Source organism: Leuciscus leuciscus (genome assembly GCF_965113295.1).
Source record: "Leuciscus leuciscus genome assembly, chromosome: 24".
NCBI classification, from domain to species: Eukaryota; Metazoa; Chordata; class Actinopteri; order Cypriniformes; family Leuciscidae; genus Leuciscus; species Leuciscus leuciscus.
The window spans coordinates 24867657-24892849 of record NC_138723.1 but is presented as its reverse complement, the minus strand read 5'-3'; the positions used below and the strand labels follow the sequence as shown (position 1 = coordinate 24892849).

The following is a 25193-nucleotide window of genomic DNA, read 5'->3' as shown; positions in this document are numbered from 1 at the left end:
TTAGGCTCCAGATGAAGGGGTTTACTGCTCCTGGTTCACGAGTTCACATCTACATATGATTTATTATGGTAAGGGTTATGCGTATTTGGCGTGCTGTCCGGAGGGAGGGCTACGAGCTCGGAATTCGGCCCGAACCCAGAGTACTCCCCCCGGTAGGGGTAGATGGAACTAGAATAGGGTAGATGGAACTAGAAGAGAGGAGCTGGGGTGGAGGTGGGATGCTGCTGAACTGTCGAGGAACAGAGGTAAGTTCAGCTGTTATTTATACTGTCCTGGGTTGATTACTGATTGCACTCCACTTGCTCTTGTCAGGTTAATCATCTGCACCTGTTCCTCCCGAACCTTGTTTAATTAAACATAATTTAGTGTGTCATGAGTTAAGCTAGAAAAACTGTTCTGAGACAGGTTGTATGTATGCCTCATTAAAAAAAATGTTCGTTCATTTTATTAGTGGCCTTAAATTATTTGGGCATCAAGTCAAACTAATTCTGCACAAGCTTTTTTTCCAGAAATAATGAACTAAGTTCATTCTTTTGAACCTTTTTTGATTAACTTGAAGGCTCCTCAACCACCACCAGTGCATCATTCACTTCGACAATACAACGGCAGCTACAGTACAATGGCGCCAGTGCGCTCACCACACATCAGGTGGAGAGGAGAGAGAGTGATAGAGCCAATTCAGTGGATAGGGATTATTAGGTGCATACAAGTGCCATGGTTCCATTCTTGTTGTTATGGAAATGACAGGTCATTGGTTAGCTGTCAAAAAGGCGCTTGACGTAGGGTGGGGGTTTTTTTCTTCTTTTTTTCAGAAAAGTTAAATTTTATTCAACTTGTGAAAATGCTCTGAGCTGCAGAAAAAAGACGTTGGCGGTGGCGTTAAAAAAAACGCTCATAAAAGAGTAGGCAAAAAGTCCCCGGATGACATAACACTTCCAGCGAGATTCTGCAGTGTGCAATGCATACGATGGACACTTTACTATCCCATTAGGCCATGGGAGAAGATTTGTGGGCAAATTCCAATCGGAAGTGAGCATCCCTATGACCTACTCACTACGAAAAGGCAGAAAATGACCATAAATAATTCAAATACTTCATTAAAGTGATCATTGCATGTTCCCTTCACTAACGGACTTGTGGAAGGGCCTTTGTGAAGTGATTCAATTGTTCACTTTCGATTGGAACGCTCCTACAAATGGCGTCCCCTTCCTGAAGTGCCCTTCAAGGGTGCAAAAATGGCGTTTGGAATTTGCCTTGTGAATGGTAGTGAAGCGACGCAACAGCTTAGGGTACTCAAGACAGTATTTTGAATGCAGCCTAAGTCTTAGAGTGGAAATGTGGATTGCACAGATTTGAAAATGGTTGCATTCATGCCTGTCACCACATAACAAATCCTTTTAGATTCAATTAAAAAGTTTGATTGAGGGCATAACCTGTATTTACATATTTCTAACATATTTTACATATCTCCCATGCATATCGACTGTCACTAAAAATCAGTGGTAAAACGTGAGGAAATGCTAGATTTTTTATAGCTGGCAAAGTTAAAGTCTAATGAAATACACTGACACCTTATTTTTGTCCTTTCAAAAGTAACCTCGGTCCGACAGCTGTCTCCACAGAGTCACTTGACAGACGGCGCGGGGAGAAGCTAAGATCAGCACCCAGCAGATCGCGCTACAATCCACACAGTAATCCACACAGTAATCCACACAGTAGTTCACACAGTCTGACGCGAGCCGCCCAGAAAAAGTGAGAGACTCGAGAGCACTTCACTGGCTCAACTTATACACCCCACTAATTGCCACTGATCCGCTTCAGCTGCGGGATTCTCACCGCGTCAGACTCAAGACACGGGACACCTGCAGGAGAGAAACAGAAACACCCACAGCAACACACACAAAACACGCACACAGACCTCACGGGTCGTAACAATGCCATTATAAAATATATATTTGAAGAGTTCAGATGCAAAAGCCTCTAAATGCCATCTGAAATTTTCTTATAGAATGATCATTTTTATCAAGCTTGTGTATTTAAGTTCAGTAATTTCACTTAAACGACAATTAATAGGTAATCTTCATTGCCATTTAAGTGAAATTATTGAATTTAAATATACGAGCTTGATAAAAATGATCATTCTATAAGAAAATTTCAGATGGCATTTAGAGGCTTTTGCATCTGAACTCTTCATTTGTTTATATACACACTATAAATACATATACACTCACCTAAAGGATTATTAGGAACACCTGTTCAATTTCTCATTAATACAATTATCTAATCAACCAATCACATGGCAGTTGCTTCAATGCATTTAGGGGTGTGGTCCTGGTCAAGACAATCTCCTGAACTCCAAACTGAATGTCAGAATGGGAAAGAAAGGTGATTTAAGCAATTTTGAGCGTGGCATGGTTGTTGGTGCCAGACGGGCCGGTCTGAGTATTTCACAATCTGCTCAGTTACTAGGATTTTCACGCACAACCATTTCTAGGGTTTACAAAGAATGGTAAGAAAAGGGAAAAACATCCAGTATGCGGCAGTCCTCTGGGCGAAAATGCCTTGTTGATGCTAGAGGTCAGAGGAGAATGGGCCGACTGATTCAAGCTGATAGAAGAGCAACTTTGACTGAAATAACCACTCGTTACAACCGAGGTATGCAGCAAAGCATTTGTGAAGCCACAACACGCACAACCTTGAGGCGGATGGGCTACAACAGCAGAAGACCCCACCGGGTACCACTCATCTCCACTACAAATAGGAAAAAGAGGCTACAATTTGCACGAGCTCACCAAAATTGGACAGTTGAAGACTGGAAAAATGTTGCCTGGTCTGATGAGTCTCGATTTCTGTTGAGACATTCAGATGGTAGAGTCAGAATTTGGCGTAAACAGAATGAGAACATGGATCCATCATGCCTTGTTACCACTGTGCAGGCTGGTGGTGGTGGTGTAATGGTGTGGGGGATGTTTTCTTGGCACACTTTAGGCCCCTTAGTGCCAATTGGGCATCGTTTAAATGCCACGGCCTACCTGAGCATTGTTTCTGACCACGTCCATCCCTGTATGACCACCATGTACCCATCCTCTGATGGCTACTTCCAGCAGGATAATGCACCATGTCACAAAGCTCGAATCATTTCAAATTGGTTTCTTGAACATGACAATGAGTTCACTGTACTAAAATGGCCCCCACAGTCACCAGATCTCAACCCAATAGAGCATCTTTGGGATGTGGTGGAACGGGAGCTTCGTGCCCTGGATGTGCATCCCACAAATCTCCATCAACTGCAAGATGCTATCCTATCAATATGGGCCAACATTTCTAAAGAATGCTTTCAGCACCTTGTTGAATCAATGCACAGTAGAATTAAAACAGTTCTGAAGGCGAAAGGGGGTCAAACACAGTATTAGTATGGTTTTCCTAATAATCCTTTAGGTAAGTGTATTTGAAAATAATAAATTTTCCGCTTAAAAAAAAAAAGTTCCGTACATAGCCTAGATCTACGCGCCCCCTAAACCCACATAATAAAGATGGACAATGACATAGAAATTTGCACAAACTAAGCATACGTTCCATACAATTGAGGTATTATCGAAATATCTACATTTTAATAACGAGTGATTATTTAACAAAAGGCAAGTAAAACGGTAAGGGTTACATTTTAGACACACACACACACACACACCTCTGAAGCGAAAAGTCCTCGGGACCGCATCACTCGCAAGACGAAACCTGCATTGGTGTACAAGGCTGAAGTCCACCATTCTCCAGTTGAATGGTTGCTACACACACATAGTTTAGATGTGTCCGTGGTTGATGGCCAACCAACCGCCCGCAGTCAGAGTCTAGCCCGGGCAGCATCGCGGGGAAAGATGCACTGTAACTTTTGCACCACGAAAACAAAGCGCGTTCCATCATTGCCTCTCTCATCTAATACGCGATATCACAGTTTGACATGTCTGTCTTTGGAAAGTTCCACGTGGTGTCATGAATAATTAAGAGGCAGTGTCTTCTCATTGGACAAGAAAACTCAGTCATGAATAATTATGAGACACCGATGAGTCATCAGGACACGATGAAGATTTTAAACCCGGAAGACGAAAATAGCGTAAAAAAACTAAAATTTAACCATTTTCGCCCTACTATTAAATCTAACAGATGCTAACATTGTCTTCAGTGGTGTTCAACACACATACCTCTGTTAAAATCTCAGAAAATTTGGTTTAGGGTTTCATGACCCTTTAAGAATCCTTTACTGAATGAACTCACCAAATCATTCATCGTCAGTGTGGCTGCTGAATCGACATCACTGTTCATGTCAATAGTGTGTTTGACTTGAAGCGGTGCTGCTCAGAGCAAGTGTTGCGAGTGCAATCGGTCTGTGCAGCGCCACTTCCAGTCGAACACACCTAATGAAATCATTACTTAATTATACCATGGTCTGTCTGAATACTCGATTCTAATTTTAAAAGCATTTTCCACTCATATTTCACTCTAAACAGTTTTGGTGGATTTCTAAATTGATTATATCTCTCTGAATGGTTCCAATTAAAAAAAAAAAATTTTAACTAATGTTTTAACATATGGTGGGGAACAATGCAGGTAACATTGTTATTGTCTTATAATCACGCGGGTCATTGTATCACTGAATCAATTCTTTAAAATTCAACAGAAACAAGTCTTATTCAAATTTGCCCTTCTTTCCATTAAAGACAGAACTATTTTTGCCCTCCATTTTGTTAACTATTGGCCTGGGCATGATTTTTTTTTTTTTTTTTTTTTTTACCAAGCTAAGGACAAAAAAGAACAAAAATAGGCTAAACAAATTAATTATTTCAATAAGGTCTTGTATGGTCAGGCTCTTCACAGGGCCTCCACATAATCTGATTCAGTGAACAAAATATTAATCAGTGTAAATCGTTCACTTAATACACAGAAACACCAGTGTTGAAACATAACAAAATTATTTTAGAGAAATATTTTGCTTGAAAAGTATATTGGTGTTATCTATCTTTCAAGGGGACCTATTATGCGTGTGCACAACCACCCTACAGTGGTTAGAATCCACCTACTGCTATATTTTTAATCCCCATAAATAATAAACAGTGTCTCAGAAGAAGATTGTATAGCTTTTGTGAGGTCACATTGCACAGGCCCCGCCCACGACTGCTGACAGACTCTGCCCTATTAGCATCATAGACAGTATAAGAAATGGACACAGCGACCTCATAGACTTAAACGGAGAAAAGTGAAGTCAATCAGAAGCACTCTCTTCCTGATAGTTGAGCGTACTGCGCAGCCTTAAACTGAGCTTGACGACGTACATGTGACGTGAGCAACCTGTCTGACAGTTGTAAGTCTTCTAGTAGCTGTGCCAAGAGAAATCTGAATCATTCCCTTCCGAATCTTGCAGAGACGGAGAGCGTGAGTAGGAGCTGTCCATGAGCTAGGAGTTGGAGCAACTTTATGATTCTCTATGGGCTCCCCGCGATTGCCCAGCCCGATCTCATCCCAAGGCGTCATATACTTGACGCCTTTGACATTTCATCTACATCCAATGCACATGGCACCCTTTAGCGTCAATATGAGACGCAGATAGATATGGACCAGAAGGCGCCTCCTAGCGGTCTAACCCTAACCCTACCCCAGACCTAAACCTACCCATAACCGAACAAAGCTCTGTGCGTGTCATATTGACGCTAAAGGGTGCCATGTGCGTTGGATGTAGACGAAATGTCAAAAGTGTCAGTATATGACGCCCTAGGATGAGAATGCGTTGGATTGCCCGCAAGCTTCTCCTCCTGTCTCTAGGGTAATTTCTCTACTGTGCGACAGAGAGTCACGTGGTTATGACGCAATCGTTAGCCTATTTTTGCAAAAACTGCTTCTACAGGGCCATAACGTAAGACACAAGGTAATGGAATCTTTTATACATTGTCGTGTTTCTTTAGAAATAAATAATGGACAAATGGAGTCTTTAAACGCCTCAGATGTAAAGTTATTCGCTGTCAAAGTGACGCCAAAATTAATGGGAGTCAATGGAATGCTAACAGCAGTGATGGCTTGCTAACCAATGGCGGCCCCCAGGGAAGGTACGCTTTCCAGGTGCTGGATTACCCCCTTGATTAGCATAGACCCTGCCCTGAGTGAGCTGTACACAGGCTGCCATGTTTATCTCCTCGCCAGAGCATTTAACAGCAGCATTCAAGTAAGAAATGTATTCTTATTAAATCTAAGCTATTCAATCAAGAGCAGTGAGTGATTTTCTGTTTTTCTTTTGTTGTTTGATTCATATTAACAGCATTTATAGCAGTAGGTACAGTATATTACACTGATTTCACTTTAATACACAGATCTAATTTACACATGTGATTTCTTTACTTGCTGTTTACACTCACAGACATAGAATGTGTTTATGTGAACTTTGTGTGTTTTTGACATAACCTTGTGATGATGAAGAACGGCAATGTCATGTGAGCGTGACCACGATCAAATCAAATCAAATTAAATTTTATTTATAAAGCGCAGCTCATTTGCATTTAAAGATACATCCAGGAAAAAAAACATGTTTTCCTTCCACTCAAAAATGTGGAATAATGTGGTTATTTTGAGGTGAAACTTCAGACATATTCTGGGTACATCTGAGACTTAAATTAAATCTTGTAAAAAGGGGCATAATAGGTCCCCTTTAAAATAAACGCCAATTGGTTTGGTATTTTGTGATTAGATGGCATGACATTCATGTGACTTAAGTGTCCAAACACTTTTAGAGGCTGGTGAATGTTAGTATGCCAAATGTTTGTTAAATTGTGTTGTATGATGTTCACACCACTTTACTTTCATCTTATTTTTCAGATGCCAGCTGGAGAGGATAAAACACTAATATGTGACGGGCAGCAGATGAAAACAAATGCTAATGGAACAAGGGATGTGCACATGATGATAACCTTGAAAATAAACACAGCAAATATTTTCAAAAGCCTCTCAGATTAACTTGATCCAAACACAACATGCGGACCCGTGGAGCATCGACAGATTTAATCGTGCCTTTGGTGTTGAGACACCAGATATCCCAGACTACACAATGCTAAAACGACAGCCGAGACTGACTGGGGAAAGTAAATTGAATCCATAAAGCCACTGCATGCACGCACAACTGCATTCCAAATGTTTTGACTGTGTAGTCAGCCATAGTTTTTGGATGATACAGAAACTCTAAGGCGATGAGATCACTTTGGTTGTGTCTTTTTAGAATTTTGATTTTGCATTCAAGAGAAATATTGAGAGATTTTGATGCATGTATGCGTTCAGTGTATCCATGAATGCCAGAATTGTTCTTCTGCCATTTTCTCTCCCATTCTAACAGGCCAAAAAAATCTACAAGTATTATTTTAGCATGGCAGTGAAGAGCTTTCTGGAACAAAACCAATTATTACATCTGCTGAAACACACAGGTCACAAGCACTCAGGGGTACAGGTGAGATTTCTCAAATGTGTTGTTATTGAAAAACATTTTAATCAACATTTTTTTTTTTTTTTTACTCTGGAAGCTTCTCTCAGATTCTCTACTTTTTCTGTTCTGTCCACTCAAACAGTTCAGAGATTCTAGCTTTTGCATTTAAAAGCACAGTTAGAAATGAGATGAGAGAGCAAGAAAAAAGCCACAGATGATCAGTCACAGATGAAGAAAGAAACGAAATGCTACAAGCGTGTTCTAAACAGTTCACCCAGCGTAGAGAAACCGACAGTATTCTATCTCTTGATCTCAATGTTCTTGATCTTTGGCTGTATTTTTAATGCAATAATTGCATAGACATGCGGGGGGGAAAAACATATCCCATCATAAACGCGTGTGCACGCGTGTAATGATGGTTGCTGCGTGCTGATGTTCTCTTTGTGCAAGAGAGTATTAAAGAGGCTAATGAGGTAAAACCATTGCTCTTTTTTATACTCAGACTATTATTCAAACACAGCCTATTAACTTGATGAATTGGGATAATTAATGGATATTTCTCTATGTGGCTTTTGTGCTATCAGGTGCGCGGTGAATATTTAACTGTTTACTTCACAGGTTCTTTCGAGCGCTTCGCCATGGGCTCCTGGAGGGCCGACGAGAGCAGAATTTACAGCTGTATATTTCCATCCTCATAAGAGGCGGCGCTATGAATGCATACTTGTGCTCATGATTTAATTATAAGTCACACATTTGAATGAATAAAGTTCTTTATAGCCAGCTGGCTGTAGACCAGCAGGGTTCATTCAGTGAGAAGCCGTGCGATTTTCAGAGAGAATGGAGTCTCACTGGAAACCCCGAGCACTTTGCTACAGAAGCCTTTGGTCTCCTCAGGTGATCCTCCATATCGCTGCAAAAACAAGAGAGCATATTTGTTCTGTTTCCTATGTGCCTGACAATAACGAGATGGCAATCATTTCCGGTGCCTATGCTCTCTTAATGGTTCAGGGACCGGTCTCGATGGGAAAAGTGTTGTGCGGGCATTAGTCGAGAATGAAACGACTAGATCATGTCAGTGCGCAGCTTCAAGCTGTTTGCCAGCAAGTCCTTTATCTGACAGTGCCGCCGAGCTAACACTGATCAGAGGTAGATAGCTCATAAGTATGGCAGAGCTATAAAATCTCCCCGCTGAGAACCTGGCCGGGGGGGCGTGAGATTACTCTTTCGAGATGACCAATTACTTCAAGAGGTACTCGTCGAGTTTTCCGTGGGTCCTTTCTCGGGAGATGTGGCCTTAGGAGAACATTATTCTCTCAAATTGTTCTGCCGTCATTATCTGTCTCGTGGCTTTCATTCACCTGCGTATTATTTGAAAACAGAACGAGAGATTAACCTGCGAGAGGGAAACTGATTATCCCCATTCATGCTTCTAAAAGCACAAATCAAAGGAAAGGAAGAATCTTCCAATGGCTTCGTGAATGTAGTCTAATGTACACAAACCCAGTGGCCATGTAAACCCACATTTATGTTGTTCTGATGCCCACCACCAATCAAAAATGTTTTTTTTATTATTATTTTTACTCCGCCTGGTTTCCAAGGTCTCGCACAAACCACAAATGAGTCTGATTTGATTTGGCAAACAAATGAACTCTTATCAATAGCAAATAGATCCAGTGTGTGTGTCTGTGAGATGTACTGAAAGTAATGAATTTGTAAAGCTCATTCCCTTCCCTCAATTAAAAGAGAGCAAGAGCAGACGAGAGTACAACAGGTAATCACACATTTCCATTCGCACTTTCATTTTCCTCCGTTTCATTCTTCATTAAACTGCAGTTGATTTGTTTTCCTTCTTTCTACGTCTGATTGATAGAGTGTATCATTTCACAATCTGTCTTTGTTATCGTGACATCTCTCCTCTGCACAAATGAACCCGAGTCCCTCGGTGATGGAGCTGATGAATAGGGTCCATCATTTGTAAGAGCCTCCCAGACCTTTACTGACATCTAGTGGAAGAAAATGAAGAGATTCACTATAAATGGTGGTAGTATTGTTTCTTCTTTTATTGATTTGTTATATTACTTTTCTAAGTGATTAAACTCAATATTCTTTGCCTGGTAAATGATTTAAAAAAAATTATAATAAAAAAGGAATTATCAAAGGATCAAAACTGAAAGAAAAAAAAACTTTTTTTTAAAGATCACCATACCAATCTGCAAAAAAAACAAAAACAAAACATATTTTATATATACATTATACACTGCCCGGCAAAAAAAAAAAAAAAATATATATATATAATTTCACACATAAAAAATAAATGTTGTGATCTTATTTCCATCAAGAGGTGCATTTTTGGTCAAGATCTGGTATTGACAATTAGCCTACAAGAGTCCAGCACTCTGTAAAGTCTCCTCCAGCACATCCCAAACACTTTCAATGAATTTAAGGTCTGGACTCAAAGGTGCCAATTCATGTGTGAAAATGATTCTTCATGCTCCCTCTCAAGCATTCTTTCACAGTTTGAGCCTAATGAATTTTGACATTGTCATCCTGGGTATGACCATGATGTCTCTTCCTACATGGTTGTTTAAGAAATGAAAAGCTACACACTCCATCAATTATGGTTAGAAGAACTGTTGGCAAACATAACATGCAAGAAACATAATAATCACTGCAATAATGATCCAATCATAGACTCTTAAGCATCTGCCTATTTAAATCCAAACAGCAATCTTTTTTTCTTTTCTTTTTGGTCGGGCAGTGTGTATGTATATGTATATGTATATATGTATATATATATAGATAGATAGATAGATAGATAGATAGATAGATAGATAGACAGACAGACAGACAGACAGACAGACAGACAGACAGACAGACAGATAGATAGATAGATAGATAGATAGATAGATAGATAGATAGATAGATAGATAGATAGATAGATAGACAAACACATACACGTTGTGTTTTCATGTTTTATGGGGGCTTTCCATAGACATAATAATTTTTATACAGTACAAACTGTATATTCTATCCCTAATCCTAACAAACAAAGAAAACTTTCTGCATTTTCAAAAAACATCATTTAGAATTATTTATAAGCTGTTTTCCTCATGTGGACCAAAAAAATTTCCCCACAAGTACAAGGATTTCAGATATTGCCATCTTTGTGAGGAAATTTTGTCCTCATAATGTAGGGTTAATGTTAAATTTAAGCATTTTTTATACTGTATGTGTTTATGTACTAATCAAATTCTTATTACAAATTGATGGGAATATCTGCATGGTCTTCTGAACGTCACATTTCTCCCGTCAAGCAAGTTAATTTCACCTCAAGTTCTTCAAATCACACTCTTGTTGAAACTTGTGTCACTGTTGTGCCCTTGAGGTTTTGACCTGACTCTGGAATTGCAATTAGTCTCCTGTAAGTTGATTTGTGTCTAACACATCCCCCATAGCACTTTTCCATGCAGTCATTTTCACAATACATTGCCTGATAAATGTATTTACCATTTTAAAATATAATTTTTTCCCACAAAATCATTAGTGGCCATATTCAGCTACTTTTGATGGTGGAAAATTATGCCTTTCACTCTTAGATAAAAGTTTCAGTGAAGCTCTATAGAACCCTGACCTGGGTGACCTCAATTTTAAAGATAGCTTTAAAAGGTTCTATATAATGAGAAATGTCTTAAATGATTGCACAATACTTTCATGTTCAGTGGGTTATTTATTGTTTTTTTAATAGTGATTAAGTATATTTATGAGCTGTTTAATTCATACAATTTTATGACTATTAAAAATGAATTAAAACCAAATTAATTAATTAAAACTAAATGATCCCATGATGGAAAATGCTACATGTTTCTAAATATGAAGCACCTGATAGAACACTTTAAGGTTCTGTATAGAACCTTTCGTAGAACCTTCACTCAGTTCAATTCATAATCTTTTCTTTTAAGAGTGAAAATGGCCACACCAAAAAATCACATACATTTATAGGAAAAAAAGAGAGCATATTTTTGCACTGTTATTTTAAGTATTTTACTCACCAAATCTGGTTTTAGTTTCTTATGTAAGCGCCTGAGCTGCATTTGAGACATGTTGTTACACTATTCAGCTGGATTTCATCCTTACTTACGTCATAAAGAAGTAAAGATGACACTTTTGACATGACGAACGTCACAAGTCTGCCATCTGATCCCTGCACAGACCTTAAGCCTTTCTCTCCACCGTGTCTTCATGCTCAGTGGACACCCTGAGGAAAATGGTAAACTATGAATAATAAAATGAGGAAGACACCGCAGACTTTCCCACGTCATGAGTGTTGAATACGGTCTGCTGGTCTCATCAAACATTTTTCTGTTCATCTACATATGATATTTATTAATTTATTTCACATTTAATTTAAAACTCATGTATTGGTAATAAAAATGTATCATTTAAAGTTTGTCAGGTGAAAAAAAAAAATGTTTTATGATAATGAACCGCTGACTAATTTTCCTGTTGATTACACAGCTACTCACCAAATAAATATGTCAAGTCAAGTCAAGTCAAGTTTATTTGTATAGCGCTTTTCACAATACAGATTGTATCAAAGCAGCTTCACAGTATTACATTTAAATAATACAACAAAGTTTATTTCAAGAGGAATTTATTGATTGATAAAATTAAATTAAATATCCCCAAAATATCCCCAACTGAGCAAGCCAAAGGCAACAGTGGCAAGGAACCGAAAAACTCCATCAAGTGACCTAATGGTGTCCTAAAACTCCATCAGGTGACCTAATGGAGAAAAAAAACCTTGGGAGAACCCAGGCTCAGTCGGGGGCCAGTTCTCCTCTGGCATTTATGAGCTAGAGGCCGGATTGTAGTTTGAACTGTGGGATTATATGAATGCCTGGCTGAAGAGATGCGACTTTAATCTAGTTTTAAACTGGGAGAGCGAGTCTGAGCAACGAACAGTATCAGGAAGACTATTCCAGAGTTTTGGAGCCAAATGTGAAAATGCTCTCCCTCCTTTGGTGGTTCTGAATATCCTAGGTATGACCAAAAGCCTTGAATTTAGTGATCTTAAAGAGCGCGATGGATTATAGGGTGATAGAAAATCCGTTAAATAGACTGGAGCTAAGCCGTTTAGGGCTTTATAAGTCAGTAGCAATACCTTGTAATTAATACGGAACTTTATAGGTAACCAATGCAGTGATGATAAAATCGGTGTTATATGATCATATTTTCTTGATCTCGTAAGAACTCTAGCGGCGGCATTTTGGACTAACTGTAGCTTGTTTATTGAGGATGCAGGACAACCAGCTAATAAGGCATTACAGTAATCCAGTCTCGAGGTCATGAATGCATGAACTAACTTTTCTGCATCAGAAACTGATAGCATATTACGTAGCTTAGCAATGTTTCTAAGGTGGAAAAAGGCTGTTTTTGTAACATATGAAATATGATTTTCAAAAGACAGGTTGCAATCGAGTATAACACCCAGGTCTTTTACTGTAGCGGATAAAGTAACAGGACATCCTATGATGTTAAAGTTGTATTGTGCGAGGTTTTGTGGGCGGTTTTTTGAACCGATAAGTATTACTTCTGTCTTGTCTCGATTTAATAAAAGAAAATTACGCGTCATCCAATCTTTTATATCTTTAACACACTCTGTCAATTTGGAAAATTTTGCATTTTCATCCGGCCTTGATGAAATATATATTTGAGTGTCATCAGCATAACAATGGAAACTAATTCCATGTTTCCTTATAATATTTCCAAGTGGCATCATATATATTGAAAATAACAGAGGGCCTAATACAGATCCCTGCGGCACTCCATAGTTTACTGGAGTTATGATCGATTTTTCTCCATTTAAATAGACAAAATGGTAGCGGTCAGATAGGTATGATTTGAACCAGCTTAGTGCTTGTCCTTGAACACCAGTATAATTTTGTAGTCGATCTAAGAGTATTGTGTGATCTATAGTATCGAACGCAGCACTAAGATCAAGTAAAACTAGTATTGAGATACAGCCTTGGTCAGAAGCTAAAAGTAAATCATTTGTGATTTTAACGAGCGCAGTTTCAGTGCTATGATGCGGTCTGAATCCAGACTGAAACTTTTCATAGATATCATTTTGTTGCAAGAAAGAGCCCAGTTGAGCGGACACCACTTTTTCTAATATTTTAGACATAAATGGAAGATTTGAAATGGGTCTATAATTTGCTAGATTATTATGATCTAATTGTGGTTTCTTAATGAGAGGTTTTATAACTGCCAGTTTAAATGTTCTTGGAACATGACCTAAAGATAAAGACGAGTTAATAATATTGAGGAGAGGCTCTTCCACTACAGGTAACACTTCTTTCAGTAGTTTAGTTGGTATAGGATCTAATAAACATGTTGTTGTTTTAGATGAAGTGATATGTTTATTTAACTCTTTTTGTTCTATAGTTGTAAAGCACTGTAATTGTTCTTGCGGGGTGATAATTGAAGCTGAATTATAAGGCGCGATTGAAGATTGAACGTTTACAATTGTGGTTCTGATGCTTTCTATTTTCTCAGTGAAGAAGTTCATGAAATCATTACTACTGAACTGTAACGGGATATTTTGTTCGGGTGACGTCTGTTTATTTGTTAGTTTAGCCACGGTGTTAAATAAAAACCTTGGATTATTTTGGTTGTTTTCTATTAGTTTGCGGAGGTGCTCAGCCCTGGCCGCTTTTAGGGCCTTTTTATAACGTGACATACTGTCTTTCCACGCGATTCTAAAGACCTCTAAATTAGTTTGTTTCCATTTACGCTCTAAAATACGGGTTTCTCTCTTTAAAACATGCGTAGTATTGTTATACCATGGTGCTTTATTTTTCTCTCTGACCTTTTTTAATTTAATAGGTGCAACCTCATCCAATGTTCTAGAGAGAATGGTGCTCATAGTGCTAGTTAGTTCTTCTAGTTCATCTGTTTGTTTGGGTTCAGGCAGCAGCTGAGACAAATTAGATAAGCAATTTGAGAAATTATCTACGGTGGAGGGAAGGATTGTTCTGCCTGGTCGATAACGCGGCGCTGCATGACATATTACAGCAGTACGTAATATGCAAGTTACCATGTAGTGATCAGTGACTTCATCACTTTGTGGAATGATATCTATATCGGTTGGATCGGTTCCATGTGATATAATTAAATCGAGTGTATGATTAAGACGATGTGTTGGTCCGGTGACGTTTTGCTTGACCCCAAATGAATTTAATAAATCTGTAAACGCAGCTCCTAACGCATCATTTGGATTATCTACGTGTATGTTAAAATCTCCAACAATTAATGCTTTATCGACATTGACTAATAGGTCTGAGAGAAAATCTGCAAACTCTTTTAGGAAATCAGCGTAAGGCCCTGGCGGTCTATATACGGTAGCCAAGGCTAGAGATAATAGGGATGTTTTTCTAACATCTAAGAGCGTAACATTTAGTACAAGTACTTCAAATGAAATAAACTTATAACCCGTTTTCTGAGTAACATTTAGAATATCTTTATAAATGGTTGCAACACCTCCGCCACGACCAATCAGACGGGGCTCATGCTTATAACAGTATCCAGGAGGAGTAGACTCATTAATACCGAAATAATCATTTGGTTTAAGCCAGGTTTCAGTAAGGCAAAGTACATCGAAGCTATTATCTGTGACTATTTCATTTACAATAACTGCCTTAGGTGTGAGTGATCTAATGTTTAGAAGACCTAGCTTTAGAAATAGTTTTTGTTTACTAATAGCAACATTTTCTGTTTTAATAACAATTAGATTTTTCCTAGATCCTGCATTAGATTTATTATTTGATCTCACTAAACGAGGAATAGACACGGTTTCTATGCAATGTTCTACACTAGTATTTATATCAGTTGAATTGGTGCAGCAGAGACTATGATTTGGACTTTTGGTTACTAGTCAAAGGGTATTTAACATTTTGGAGATGTTATCTGACAGAAGAGCCGCTCCGAATCTGCTTGGGTGTAAGCCATCAGCACGGAAAAGCCTAGGACGCTCCCAAAACAGATTCCAATTATTTACAAAGAGCAGTTTCTGCTCATTGCACCATGACATTAACCATTAATTTAGCGCAAATAATCTGCTGAACTTTTCATGCCCTAGTCGGTACGTGGGAAGCGGTCCTGACACAATGATCGTTGTTTCAGGCGATGTGCTGCGTACCGTATCGAATAGATTCCTGAAGTCTTTCTTCAGAATCTCCGTCTGGCGCAGCCTGATGTCGTTCACTCCCGCGTGCAGGACCACAGTTCCGACGCGCTCATCACCGTTCAGGATCTCGGGAACGCGAGCAGCGATTTCAGAAACACGAGCACCAGGGAAGCAGTGACTTTGCACCTTACTTTTACCTAACGTAGCGTGTACGTGCCGAACGATGGAATCGGCGATGATCACAGCATCGTGTTCTGTTTCGCGTAGAGGGGAGAAGCGGTTTTGTGTGGATAACTCGAAAACCGGGAGGGTCGGAGAAAGTCTTGGTCTAAACCTGACTCGCGTCTTCCGCTGCGGAACCACCCAGGCTTCATGGTGGCGTGTTGGAGCCGGAGTGAACGAGACCATGGCTGATTGCGACCGATGCTGAGGAACGCACGGAGTAGACGCGGTCGGAGTCAGCGGGTTAGTAACGTTAAACACTGATTTGTGTGCATCGGCACGTGATGTTTCAAGAGCCAAACACCGGTCTCTCAGCTCGGCCTGTCTCAATAAAAGGTTGTGGATCTGTTTCTCAACAGCTTCCAGCTCAGACTGCAGTGCGTGAAGCTCAAATGTGTCCTCACCTGCACCAAAAGGTAGACTACTTACATCTGATATATTCGCCATTTTAACAGATGGACAGTGAGTTAGCAACGAAGCTACCAGTGATGCTATCAATATTAATACTAATTTATATTATAAGTTTGTTTGTTTGTAAGTGAGTGTGGAGAAGACGCGTTCAGCCGTGATCCACGGACGTAACCTTTAAGAGTGTGCAGCGTTGGATCACTAATAGGCTTGAGACGCGTCTGCTCAACAGTCCGCGTTGTAACAATGAGGTTTGAGCAGTGCTTCTTCAGTGAGGAAAAGTAGAAAATCTTCGTTGTAAGCGAGTTTAAAGAGAAAAATCAAGAATTATAAATCAAATCGATAGAGCTCCAAAAACAACAACGCATTCAGACGCAACGCATGATAATAACAGGACAAGACATTACTCACCGTGTTTGTTGAGTGTTTCTTACTCACCTGAGCTTTTATGAACTCAAAGGCGCGAGCGCGCGAGAGAAAATAGATAAATAAAAATAGCAGAGCGCACGGGTGGCGTGATAACAGGCTAGCGAATTACTAGCGTGTTGTGCTAGTAGTAACGGAAGCGAGCGATGTCAGGGTTGGGTAAGCTGTATTTAGTAGTAATATAAACAACTAGAAATTGTAGTAAATGATGGTTCAAAACAAGGAATACGAGGCTAAGACGGAGCTTACAGCACCGAAGCAAACACACTCACAGCAGGCAGCGAGGCAGAGAGAAAAATCAAGAATTATAAATCAAATTGATAGAGCTCCAAAAACAACAACGCATTCAGACGCGACGCATGATAATAACAGGACAATACATTACTCACCGTGTTTGTTGAGTGATTCTTACTCACCTGAGCTTTTATGAACTCAAAGGCGCGAGAGAAAATAAATAAATAAAAATAGCTGAGCGCACGGGTGGCGCGTTAACAGGCTAGCGAATTACCAGCGTGTTGTAACGGAAGCCAGCGATGTTGGGTAAGCTGTATTTAGTAGTAGTATAAACAACTAGAAATAGTAAATGATGGTTCAAAACAAGGAAATACGAGGCTATACGAGGCTAATACGGAGCTTACAGCACCGAAGCAGACAAACTCACAGCAGGCAGCGAGGCAGTGAACATATGTGAACATGAAAAATTAATTTGAAGTGAAATTATTTATACATTTGTATTTTTTTTTATCATTTATAGGCTAGAGAGTGGTGTCAATCAATTGCGCATGAAAGTTTATTATAGTAATGAACACAACTTTCATGCGCAATTGATTGACATATAATATCCACAACACAACCTCGGCATTTGTTTTCAGGCCTTCCTGCACTGGAAAACTTTTCAAATTTTAAAGCTCTTGTCTGATCATAACCCTTCTTTTCCAGTGGTATTCCTCTGAGATTTTCTCGTTTGTAATGTCTCTCAGACATCTCTCTTTCTACAGTCTTTCTTCAAATCTCCCTCTTGCTCATTCTCTCTCCTCCCCCCTAATGAGTGGACACGCCCCCTACAGCTGATTGGCTGTGTGTTGTGGTGCTCGGTCCAATCCACTTTCACCAGCGTTTCTCAGAAATCACTTATTGCACCTTTAATCAAAATAACTTCCCCTCCCTCTTGCAATAACATTGCTTCTCCTCTCTGATGATGTATTTGCACAAAGCACCTAAAGAGACATTTGCGGGGGAAAAGGGATTTTGCGTGCATGCACAATAAACTTTAGTCGCAGTTTTTATTTCTAATAAAGTAATTTTAGGGGCTTCTATTTTTAGGCCTTTTGCACTTACTGAATTATTATGATATTGATATTTCAATTAAAGTGTAACTTCGCCAATTTTTAACCTGCTTTGTATTGTTACAATGTCAGTAGTATATGTAAATGAATGTTTTCTCATTCTCTGTGTTACCTAGACAAACATTTATTTATCAGCAAAAGATTTTGACAACTCTCTTTTCAGGCTTGAAATATCTCACTTTGCATGTAATGAGTCTATATAATATATTAGTTTCACCTTTTAAGTTGAAATTTTTCAAGTTTCACCTGTATTTGACTCTTGTAAGCCTATCCGTAGCAGACTGGTGGGAGTGGCCTTTGACGGCAACATGCCTAGTGCATTATGGATGGTGAAGTTTCCCTACCTATTTGGCAAAAGGGAAGACAACTTTGTTTTTTTTCACTGTTTTCTCTAGTCTGGTAGCACAGATTTTTGTAAAAAGACACCTTTCTACTTTATAGCTTGCCAACTTTTATTAAAAACCCAATTTCCCAGCGGTGAAGTACCCCTTTAAATAATCCTGCTTTAGTCAAATTTTTAAGTCGGAATTAAACTAAAGTTGTGATAGTCTTTTCTTCCCTAATGTGACGAATATCTAAGTGAAACAGTTTTCTGGAACAAGAACAAAATGTAGGGCGGTATTTGATTTTGGCAATCAGGATTTGATTGGATGGCAGTGGTTTGCTATTGCTGTGATGTCATGTGAGTGCAGTTTTGATTTCATGGTGACATTTCATTTATATATTTACATCTATGCATTTGGCAGACGCTTTTATCCAAAGCGACTTGCATTGCATTTCAAGGTACACATTTACATTCTTATCAGTTCTTTTAAATGTATAATTCTACCACAGTCTCTCAGTTAATATGATGTAATCACCGCATAATACTTAAATGTAGTTTCAGATGAAATGTGGCAGGATGTAATATAAATGAAACATTAGCCAAAAAACTATTTGTAAAGGTAACACTCAGAAACAGCATCTGCATATGTCTTTAGTCAGAGATGATGCATAAAAACAGAGACATGTGGTCACAAATATCAACTTACCATCACTTGCGTTCAAGTTCTGTTCAAACATCTGTATAATTCATAAAGGCGGTAGAGTATATAAGGCATAGATAAATGACAGAACCACAACCAGGGAGTCCAAAAAGACTTTTCTTTTGATCCACAATAATGAAGAAAACTACAGGTACAGGGTCCTTGCATCTGGCTGAATTGGAAAGGATAATATAGCTCAAACTAATTTATTTAAAAGAATATTATTTCTTTATGACTAACTGAAGTTTATCTTGCTAAGAGTCAGAAAAGCTTATAAATAAGGAGTCGTCTATATATGCATACTAAATATTCTCACTAACGAATAATATAAAGTTGCTTTGATATAAAATATTGCAATAAAACCAATGTGAACATGACAAATCGCTCTCCTTTTGTCCCCTACCCGTGCTGAAGTTCTCCAGGTTTGTGTGGCGTTTGTGCTCTGCTCACTGCAGGCCGTGATCGCATCCGCTGAGGACTGTCCTGATCCATATACTGGAGGAACATCTTGTACCATCTCACTGGAGAAGCTTCTGGATCGAGCCGTTCAACATGCAGAGCTCATTTACCGCGTCTCAGAGGAGTCCAAGTTGCTGTTTGTGAGTAACAGAGAGATGAACCTAAAGCTAAGCTTATAAAAGCTGTTTTCAATGACATCAGTCTCACTAAAGATGAGAATAAACAGTCAACAAGTACACTTTACTGAATAATTCCAAAATATTTTCAGGAGGAGATGCTCAATTCATTCGGAGGTGTGAATCTGCATGTTCCCAGTGGGACCATGTGTGCTCCAAAAACAGTGTCGATGTCTAAAAGTGAAATCCAACAGATTTCTGTGAGTTCCTCTAATGGCATCTGATGAAATTCACTGTAACAGAGTAACATTCTCCCTAGATAAACACGTCTTTTTTGTTTTTCCCTCCAGGATAAATGGATCCTTCACTCAGTCCTGATTCTGATCCAGTTCTGGACTGATCCACTGGCAGATCTGCAGGCGTCTCTTGAGAATTTTGAGAACACCTCAAGTGCCCTGCTTAACAGGAGCAAATGGATGTCTACCAAACTAACGAGTCTGGAGCAGGGGGTTCTGGTTCTTGTTAGACAGGTAAATATGAAGTTTCGAAAATTATTAGACCAAAAATGTTTTTCCTTCATCTGGAAACATGTTTGGAAATCAATCTGTCTCTCTTTCTCTGTCAGATACTGGGTGAAGGTGGTTTGCTGTTGGAGGCTCCTGAAAAGACATCCGATCACATTGTCTCTTCCGATATTGAGTCTGTGAGAAGAGGCTATGGTGTGCTCTACTGCTTCAGGAGAGATGCGCACAAGATAGAGACTTTCCTCAAACTCCTGAAGTGCCGCCAGATTGATAAAGAAAATTGCTCCATTTTCTAAACTAAACTAATACATACACACACACACACACACACACACACACACACACACACACACACACACACACACACACACACACACACACACACATTCTTCTGCCAGATTATTTTGAGTGTTTTTAGCCAAAGTTGGTTTTGCATTTGCACAAAATTTAATTAAAACAAAAATGTTTACATGCTTACTTGGAGATTGTGTTTTTGTCTCTAATGTCAGATATGGTTCACTGAAGGTTTGTAAAATGTTCTTTTCTAAATTAAAATGCATATTAAGAGAAATATTGAATCAGAATCACGTTTATACACATATGGTACCGTGAGAAATGGTAAACTGCTGTCTGAGATCACATTAAAAAAATCTGGATTATTTCCATTTAAACCAAAATGTATCTTTTTTTAAGGATTTTGAAAGATTTAAAAGAAAGAAATTGTGGTGTAGTCACATATTATTTTGTACAAAAGATAAGATGTATTTGATCATTCTCAAATCACTGTGCACAACATGGATCATCAGGTTTTGTTCAATCTTGCTCTTTCTTTGTATCATTAAATCAAAAGAAGGATATGTGGAAATTACACTGAAACATTTCACAATATCAGACCTCAAAGTCCACTAATGAGAACATCAAAGTTTGTGCCCAATTATCACTCAATGAGGAGAAAATTAGACGTCTATCCTGAGCCCAGGTCTTACACACTCTTTACTTCACGGAAACGGTAAATTTAAGCGGAGAGGTGTTGATGCTGTGAAGGAAAGGTAAAAAAAAGCGGTTCACTGTCACAGTTATAGTGATACATTGGCTGTTTCCAGAATTCCCCACAGCAAGCCACACATAGAGACTCTGGCATCCAAGTATCTCTGCGAACAGTGCTAAGAAATTAGAAAAAAAAAACTACCATTTTGTTTACAGACAATTTGGAGGCGAAAGAGAGTTGGTGTGTTGCTCCGATGCTGTGGAGACAAATAGAGGGGTGCAGGGATGATGTATTTTTGTAGGCTAAAACCTGGAAACGAGTTGGTATTTTAGCTCTTCCGATTCTCTCATCCTGAAGTCAATGGGTTTTTGGTTAAATGTTTGAAATAACTTTCAGGGAAAATGTTTTTTTTAACAAAAACTGAAAGAGTTTTCGGAAGCTTAAGGTGTGTCGTTTTGACCGCAATCACGTGATTTCAACTTGTAAAACATATATCACGTCCTTGTAGAGCTCGTAATTACAGCTTGTAATACGGGAATTGTTTGAGAGCTCCTACTTGTACCACGTGACGTGACTGCTGCAGATTCAGTTAGGCGTTGATAGTGTTACCATAGAAATGCATAATTCCCAGTCTGAGGACGTGAACAGCTCGGAATATAACGCCCCGTGGTGCCATCTTGAGACTGCGGTAATTACAACATGGTGATGGCGATGTTGAAGTCATGTGACTGTGGTGTAGTTCCATTATAGCCTACGTATAGAGTGGTGCAGGTATGACGTCACTTTGTTGGCCAACCGGCAGTTAGCATCATGCTGGTTCCCTCGGGAAAAAAAACAATAGGATTTTCCCATAGGCTTTTGGATTATCGCTAAATACAAGCTCTGTGATCAACATAAGTTTATGATACTTGCACTTTTTGTCCATCAAAATGATTATCACAGATGAACACATGCTTTTAAGCATTTTGAAGTCTAAATTCGCCAGAAGTAAATAGCTATAGGTAGGCTATAAACGAATTCAACGTCACCTGCACTAATAAGCTTCCAACAATTCTTTCAGTTTTTATCTAAAAACATTTCCCCAGAATGTTTGAGTTAGAATAGTTTGCAAAAGCACATAACGATAACGATGATGTAAAAGCGGACTGAGTTTACCTTTTTGGCGTGATGACGTTTACTCTCCTCGACAGCCTCTAGTCCCATTTAGCCACTTGTTAGCAAACACCTCTTTCAAGACGGGACGATGGAACCGGAAGTGCTAAAATGCTAATTCGCTTCCGCATTTTGGCCTATAAAGTGATGTCATACCTGCACTACTCCATAGCTCTTGACTTCTGCCGATTATTTACACTTCAAAATTCATCAAAGTTGTGTTCATTTGTGAAGACTATCACGATGAACAAATTGTAAGAGTCATAAGCTTTTGTTAATCACAGAGTGATTTTTGATGCATTTTACAAATTAATTGCAATAGATTATTCTATGATACATAAAGCTAAGATAATGTCTTTTTTTTTTGTACAGATCTAAAAATGAACTCACTGAATGCAATTCCTAGAAATAAGAAATTAATAAATAAATAAAAAATCTCTTATTCTGAAAAAAAGTCATCTGTAGAACTTTTAACCGAGAGTAATGTAAATTGAAGAAAATGTAATGTAAATAAATGAATGTAAAATGTAGAAAATATTTAAATTAATCAGGATAAAATAATGTTTTCTGAAAACAGAAATAGAAAGATCTGTTATAAACTATGTATCCTCAATTCAGTTTGATGTTAATTACAGTGCCCTCCACAATTATTGAACCCCCTGGTAAATATGATCAAAATTGGCTGTAAAAAATAAATCTGCATCGATTATCCTTGTGATCTTTCATTCAAAAAATGTGCAAAATTCTAACTTTTCATTGAAGTAAAAGAATTGAAAGTGGGGGGAAATCACATTATGAAATAAATGTTTTTCTCCAAAACACGTTGGCCACAATTATTGAAACCCCTAGAATTTTTTACGAGTAAAATATCTCTGAAGTATATTCCCATTAATATTTACCTTTTTTAGTACACCAGGGTGACTAGGAACATGAAACTGTCCAGCTATGACTTCGTGTTTCACAGGAGTTTAAATATGAGGAAACACAAAGGCCAAATCCCCTTAATCATCCATCACAATGAGTAAAACCACAGAATATAGTTCTGATGCGTAGCAAAAGATTGTTGAGCATCACAAACTAGAAAGTGGCTGTAAGACAGTAGCTAAAGAATTGAAAATCCCAATTTTGACCATCAGGGCAATAATTAAGAAGTTATAACCAACTAAAGATGTTATGAATCTGCCAGGAAAAGGACGTGTGTCTATACTGTCTTAATGCATGGCGAGTATGAAAGTTTGAGTGGCCAAAGACTCTCCAAGGATCACAGATGGAGAATTGCAGAGATTAGTTGAGTCTTGGGGGTCAGAAAGCCTAAAAAAAAAATTATCAAACAACCCCTACATCCCCACATGTTGTTTGGGAGGCTTTAAAAAAAAAACTCCTCGCTCATCCAAAAACAAATTCCAGCAAATTTAATTGTCAGACACGACTGGATCTTCAAACAACACAGGGTTCTGTGGTCAGATGAGACTAAAACAGAGCTTTTTGGCAGCAAACACACTAGATGGGTTTGGTGAACACAAGGATAAAAAGTACCCCATGTGTACAATTTAATATACCATTGGATCTTTAATGTTGTGGGCATATTTTTCTGCTGGAGGTCCTGGACTTCTTGTTCAGATACATGGCATTGTGGATTCTATCAAATATCAACAGATAAAAAATCAAAACCTGATGCTTTCTGCTAGAAATCTTATAATGGGCCGTGGTTGGATCTTCCTTCAGGACAACGATCCAAAACAAACATCAAAATCAACACAAAAATTTGTTGTGGAGCACAAAATGAAGCTTCTGCCATGACCGTCCCAGTCCCCTGACCTGATGAGTGGAGTGAACTGAAGAGGAGAAGCACCAACATGGATCTGGGAATCTGAAGGATCTGGAGAGATTCTGTGTGGAGGAATGATCTCTGATCTCTTGTCAGGTGTTCTCCAAACTCATCAGGCATTATAGGAGAAGACTCAGAGCTCATCTTGGCAAAAGGAGATTGCAAAAACTATTTAATAAAAGGGTTTCAATAATTGTGGCCAACGTGTTTTGGAGAAAAACATTTATTTCATAATGTGATTTCCCCCCACTTTCAATTCTTTTACTTCAATGAAAGGTTAGAATTTTGCACATTTTTTGAATGAAAGATCACAAGGATAATCGATGCAGATTTATTTTTTGCAGCCAATTTTGATCATATTTACCAGGGGGTTCAATAATTGTGGAGGGCACTGTAGCTGTATGTCTTTTGAAAGTAATTAAAAAAATCTCATAGTGCATTTGCTGATGAAACATAGGCTAGGTTAAGCTAGCTATATTTAGCTATACACCACAACATTCAGCAGACAACTTTAGTTTAGTTAATGCTGAATATGAAATATGATCAATAACAACCTTTTATGTAATTATAAATAAAAATCTGAAATAGTTAACCTTGGGTCATAAAGCCCAAAACGTAAAAGAGACAAACAAACTGAATTAGCTTATTAATGCAGGACTGAATGTTGGCTAATTGTTAAACAACAATTTAACAGTGATAATAATGTATCATTACTGCTTAGCTAAAAATGGAAAATTCCACATTTAAAGCATGCCATAAGGTAGGGTTGGGCAATAGCCAATTGCCCCAAAAAATCTGAATTTTTGGGCTAAATGGCGATGTATGTTATAATCTCAGTATTTACTTTTTTTTTTTTCTGTATTTAATTAAATATATTAATATATATTTCATATCCTGATCAATATTGTCCTACAAACAATGTTCGTATTGAAGGCTATGAAAACAAACACAGTGAATGTAACCTTGCAGTATCTACCTTGCAGTCTATCCAAAAAAGGGGTCAAATCACATTACGTTCTAACATTGCAACATTACAATCTAAAAACAAAATAAGGCTT

The 25193-nt window shown here is 38.4% G+C and overlaps 1 protein-coding gene across 1 annotated transcript; it reads left to right on the top strand.

Annotated features, from left to right (window-relative positions):
* Nucleotides 1-182: 182 nt before the first annotated feature.
* On the top strand, nt 183-20463 carry smtlb (somatolactin beta; the record flags this gene model as incomplete). The annotated part of the gene is made up of 5 exons (XM_082157291.1): nt 183-245; nt 19524-19667; nt 19796-19903; nt 19994-20173; nt 20269-20463. 5 exons carry the CDS (start codon nt 183-185, stop codon nt 20461-20463), a joined length of 690 nt encoding a protein of 229 aa, XP_082013417.1.
* Between the last annotated feature and the right edge of the window lie 4730 nt (nt 20464-25193).